This window comes from Varroa jacobsoni, unplaced genomic scaffold, assembly GCF_002532875.2.
Source record: "Varroa jacobsoni isolate VJ856 unplaced genomic scaffold, vjacob_1.0 scaffold_670, whole genome shotgun sequence".
NCBI lineage: Eukaryota > Metazoa > Arthropoda > Arachnida > Mesostigmata > Varroidae > Varroa > Varroa jacobsoni.
Window position 1 is genome coordinate 251,587 of NW_019213572.1, and position 6,000 is coordinate 257,586.

Sequence of the window (6,000 nt, forward strand, 5' to 3'; positions counted from 1 at the left end):
ACTAGGTGGGATACTGGAGTTTCTCAGCAGGCTACACCATTCACGAAGTAGGGGATGATGTTGAAGACCTCTTCGATAAGCGAACGTTACTCGTCGCCAACCATCAGAGTACAGCCGATGTGCCCCTTATCATGAGCTGTCTGCAGGTATCATTACACGTTGTCAATATGCTTCAATTATAAAATGAAGAGTTAATTTTCGACATACATACATACACATGCAAGCACGTACATAAATTAGAACATAAACTGCTACCACCCATCAATATATTATAATAATATACCAATATATTATTGTGTACGCTGGAATAATAGAGATTGTGACCAACACGAAAAATTGCGGAAGCGATTTCAATGATTTTATTGGTTTTACTTGAGAAGTAACCACTTAGCAGAACCTCGATTGCAATAGAAGGATGCCTTTTTTAGAACTGGGGTAAGGAAGCGGAACTGCCATAAGGTAACAGCATAACTAGAACTTAGTTATACAATAATCTTACTCCAATTGTTCTTAGTAGGACATTATCCTAATCATCCAATTAGGCCGCAGTTGTTTCATTATCTTGTGCCAATGATCTTATTCTTGCATTGTTATTAAGCCGTTACCTACCATCCCGTCACTGTTGCTTATCTACTTCAATAAGACTATTCCGTTCTTTGTGAAGTTTCAGTATTTCATGCAAATAGTAGGCTGCTATAGAAACTATACAAGCTACATGAAAACAGTGACATTTTAAATTTGGCAGGTGGTAAGTTAATGGCTATAATTATGACGTGATTATTCATGTTAGTGCGTGAGTAACGACATTGTTACCTGAAATACTCCTTCTCTATTTCATTTTTCGCTTACTTTTTATTTCTTGTACCGTTGAAGGGTTACTTCCTTTTCCGTTACTCTGTTGTAAGTTCGTTGTGCAGTGACTGGACTTTTAGCTCAAGTTCAAACTCCAAAGATGGATGCTTCTGTTGAAAACAATCGACCCTTGACACCTAATCTTTTGCCCTTTTTCTTCATTTTTGTCAAGGTAAAACAGTCGCTGAAGCAATCCAGAATATTTGTGCTGGTTACGATGAAAACTTTATGCTTAAGAGAATAGCTATAAGTGATTTGCTAGGTTTAATAATGGTATTTTGTAACTAGAGGACACACTTCGCCCCGGCCGGTCATCCGAGGTCGCTTGAAGACAATGATTGCGTTTTGTGGGACTGGAAGGGTCTTTATGGTATCCTTTAGGAAGCGCCTGAGACAACCAAGGCGACCAACAAGTGAATTGTATACAGTGAACGAGGCTATCCAACAGAAAAGGCCCGATAAAAAGGGCAAAGTTATACTCCTTCATGGCAACGCCGGACCGCATATAGCAAAGGTTGTCAAAGCCGTCCTGCAAAAGCTTGAACAGAACGTTTTTTCCCACCGTACCCCTTAAGATTTTCAGCCGGCGGGTTACTACGTTCTCCGATCACCGGCAAATGAAATTCATCTGGGAGTGAAGAGAGTCTCAAAAAGTGGCTGGATAATTTCTGAAAGGTTTGAAAATCTCTGGCGAGAAGAAACAAATGAATCGATTGAAAGATAGGGTAGGTGGACGCGTGACGGCGAACACATGATACAATATGAATATGCCTTCTTAATTCGTGACTACCAAACATATATTTCGATGACACTTTGGTATCCAACGTTGAACAGGTACACCCAAGTCGGAAACATAATCAACTACCATCCTTATGGTAGCTTGTCGAGATTCTGAGCATGAAAGTATGTTTTCTGTTCACTGCAAAACCTGTAATTATTTTAACCGGATTTATATATACATATGTATATATTGGGCATCATTGAGCACAGGTAAAACGCAACGTCTGCAACCATGTCATGTGGATAATGGACGCCATGTTCAAATTTACAAATTTCGGTGTTGTGTCGGTCACGCACGGGGACTTTTTCATCACTCAGGGGAAGGATACGCGGCAATCTCAGCTCACGACCTTCCGACAACATCTTCTGAATGTCAGTATAACAGATTAATATTTTATTGCCATTTGCCTATTACCATTACTTTTTTATAAATTGGGTACCCCTCTACTTGATTATTTCAACTAGACTATAACTCACTTTATAAAGTTTACTGGTTAACGCTGCAAAGAAATACATTCCTTCACTTTTACTATATTATAACTCATTTGTACTATTGCAATACTTACAAGGCATCGAGTGCTACATAGGATCATGTTAAAACATCCTAAGAACGGCCGCATCAGAGGTTGACATGTGAACTTGAGTTGCATTTTAGTGCATAAGTTCACGTTGTTCCCTTAAAAATGCAAAATAAATTTTCCCTAAAACTATGTAGTCTAGAGAAGAGGCAAACGTGATTTATACCGTAGGATACAGATATGAAGTTAAAAAACTTAAAAAGCCGAAACCGTAAATTATTAAGGATACGCCGGCATAGAACGCTGCGTAAGTCACTTCGTTTGGCCCACGCATACAAGATGCAATAACCTTCGTAGAGTATTGCAAAAATATAGAGCTTCGCACCTGTTACACTATTTTACCATTGAAAATGTTCTCTATAACAGCTGCATATGCCGACTGCTTTTTCAGGTTTATTTACCGCGTCGTCTGGGGTGGCTAGTCATCTTCCCAGAGGGTGGATTTCTTCATAAACGATTAGAGAGCAGCCAGCGCTACGCTGCTAATAACGGCTATCCTAAGTTGGACTATGTGACGCTTCCCAGGGTCGGTGCCACCAAGGTAGAACTTGAATTTAGAAATTTCTTCAATTGTAGAAATAAACACTCCATAGAATCAAATTTAGTTCGAATAATGTTTGGTCAACAAAACTGGTATTCTTTTTTGTTTTTATTTACTTTAACATACCAGATTTAAATTACACAAAGAAGGCTTTCGTTAATATTCGCTTAACTTATCCTAAGTCTTTTGTTGATGAGATCATGATATTTTTTTCTACTGTATTTTATACGACTTATATATTATACTGCACATTATAACGACTATGAACACTAAAAATTTTTTTATGTATTCTTTAGGTTTTGGCTTTTGCATGCTGACAGGATACTCATTCAACAAAAACAAATTCTCTTCCGTAACTTGATGACCTAATAGATAATAGATACTCTAGATTTCAGAATACCTATTATTTAATATTACCATCCATTAGGCCACCAGGAGGCCTTTAGTGATATTAGCTTGTAAAAGTTATCATTTTTTGTAATATTTTCTTATTTGTGTTTCTCTTGACAAATGTATGTGGTTTACTTCATTAAGTCTTCCTTCAAAGACACCGAGGACAATACAGTGCTGCCTTCGGAAAAAACGCAGCCTACGTTCTTGCTTTCAAAAATTTCATGCGAAAAATTTGGATCTTGAAAATGTTCTTCGCTCAATAAGACTTTTCGTGCTTGTCAACGGATACATGAAATCAGTGACTGAGGAAAGCTTTTTGATTTGAGTTAGATACAGCAGATTCCATTATAACGGAACACATGCATGCATTCCCATTTGCTGACCGACCATGCGCAAAAAAATGTATGCATGTCTGCTTGACTTCTCTCCCTCAATGGCAGTCCTACTGCGATTTTTTGGATTGAATTGTCACAACTTACAAGAAGTAGACCCGTATAATACTGAAATGGAACAACTCTACGTCTACTGGACGTCGTCATTTCAAGCCGTTCTGGTACATTCAAGTAGTTGTCGCATTCAAATGCACCAGCAAATTATTCTGTGTGGTACATATATGTGTCTCGGACCATAATGGCTATATAAAATACGGCAAACTAATCACGAGGAAACTTTGCCCCGCCCAGTGAAAACAAGAGGCGGCTGCATTGCGCGAAAAGCATTCTCAAGATGGCAGGTGTTAAAGCTTGGGTACCTATTATTAATCTATGACGTGGCTGCAATGGGAATAAGTCATTTTACCTCGCAGCGTCCTACTACTTTGCTATTTTGAGTGCTAGTAATGGCCAGCATTTGATTGCAGAAAAGCAAGTAAACCTACTAACTAAATTTTATTTTTCGAGTACCAGATGCAACTTCATGTAAAAATTCTTACCAAGATCGATTATGTTGGTTTAATACACACAGAACCGCCTTTGTCTACAAGTTAAATACTCCATTAAATGAAAAAATTGAATTGAAATTGATCCATACTTACCTGGTACATCCTATATTATTGAAAGCTAAGGCTTTCGCTTTTACGGATGCTAACACAATATCAAATTTGACGTTACCTCAGCATGAAGTCATTTTTTTAATATTGGTGGTCGGCTTTCAACTGAAATTTGCCTTATCCGTGTACAATATGCGGAACTGATAATAACTACTATGTAATTTATTATGCAGCACGAAAAATTGAAAAGAAAATGTTCAATGGAATAAACTACGGGTTAAGGAGCTTTCAGAATGTGCGTCACTGTATAAAAATGTATCTAATTTGTTTACATGCACATTACACCACTTAGCCCTAAAAGCATTTGCTATAGCTGAATTTGCCTAAACTGTATGTTTTTTTATATTATACGTGTTTGTGTATCACTTATCAGCTAGCGTTGGAGACATTGACAGACCCAGACGTTTTAAAAGGACAGCCAGCAGTTGAATACCTTCTTGATCTAACTATCGGATACCCTGGAGCCCCAGCGCGACCGCTTGATATCCTCGCAATCGCCACCGGTTACCGAAAGCCACACATTGTACATTTTCATTATCGGTGAGATACAGCTTTTCATATTCTTATGCTCTAGGCTTGTACCACGAACTCGGTAGTATATTTGTGTAGTATAACTATTTACCTAGATGATCGAAATACAAGTAAGCAGGAACTCGTATGCATCTAGGTGAATTCAAGTTTAAAATCGATAGTAATTTTATGTATCGATCTCTGTTGGTCGATCAAAAATACTAGGCCGCTACAAATGAATCCGGCGAACTATGAAACTGAATAGCTTTTAAACTAGTCAAGCTAGCATGATGATTGTTTCATATGTATTAGAAATACTCTGCTTTACATCATGCATGTCTGACGCGCCGCTCTGACAGCCATATAAGAACCATTGGCGGCCTCATACCTAGTTTCTCTGTCTATGGCTTCTCGAAGTAAATCAATAGTGGGGTATAGTTGCCCAGAAATTTGCTCGCTTTGGGGGACGGAAAACCTCGTAATCCGACGAACTTAGCTCGACAGAACAAGCGAGTTGAAGCCAAACGTTGAGTATTGCTCAATCCAAGAAGTAATTTAGGCACGGCGATGTAGTTTAGCGTCGTCATCAAGTAGCCAGTGCTTCCGATTTCGGTGCCAGCGGTCCTTAATCTTTTAAGGAACTCAAGATATCATGCTGTATTAATTATCCAGTTTCGGCAAGTACCTCATAGTAGCAGACTCTCCTGATATTCATTGCAAGTACTACTATACACCTACTCCAAGCCTATTCGAAACTGCCATCGAACTCGATTTCTCTCCAAAGCCTTGATACTTGTCTCTTGCTTGAGGTAAAGATTGAAGCATGCCTCATTTATGGCGACCGTATGCTCCAGAAGGGTTTGTTATTAAGTTCCCCAATTGTGCGCATACCACATGCATTTCCAATTGGCTAGAGACAACTAACGGAGGATTCATTTTTTACAGGTTCCGCATATTCAGTATTTGAATCATAATTCGATCACACATTACAGATGAAATGCCAGCTTTGGCCCGAAAGCTACTGTCGTAAAAAACCTCCTCGATCGCGGCTATTACTTCTTGTCCTTTGGGTTCCGACATCTGATTACCTCCTCGCTGGTCTTCAGTACTCTTTCTGTTCTTGAAACGTTTGCATTGTTTATGTACTGAGCGTTCGCCTAAAGCCCCTTCTTGGGGCCCCAATTTTGGGTGCAAGGAAGAAAAACCTGACCTCGGAGCGTTGATTTTCGAAATTAAAATATGTGTTTATCTGAACTTCTTGAAGTGAGCTCAGTTGGTTTTCACTTACAGGTTACTAT

The 6,000-nt window shown here is 38.8% G+C and overlaps 1 protein-coding gene across 13 annotated transcripts in view; it reads left to right on the top strand.

The window, feature by feature from the left end:
- The window catches only part of LOC111262517 (acyl-CoA:lysophosphatidylglycerol acyltransferase 1), a 54,458-nt gene that overhangs the window by 46,555 nt on the left and 1,903 nt on the right, over positions 1 to 6,000 (top strand). For all 13 annotated transcript variants that reach the window (XM_086969183.1, XM_086969185.1, XM_086969188.1 and 10 more), the window contains 4 exons: positions 6 to 146; positions 1,843 to 2,004; positions 2,602 to 2,751; positions 4,566 to 4,732. In XM_086969183.1, the coding sequence (XP_086825309.1) occupies positions 6 to 146; positions 1,843 to 2,004; positions 2,602 to 2,751; positions 4,566 to 4,732 (620 nt within the window). The remainder of the gene's footprint in view (positions 1 to 5; positions 147 to 1,842; positions 2,005 to 2,601; positions 2,752 to 4,565; positions 4,733 to 6,000) is intronic.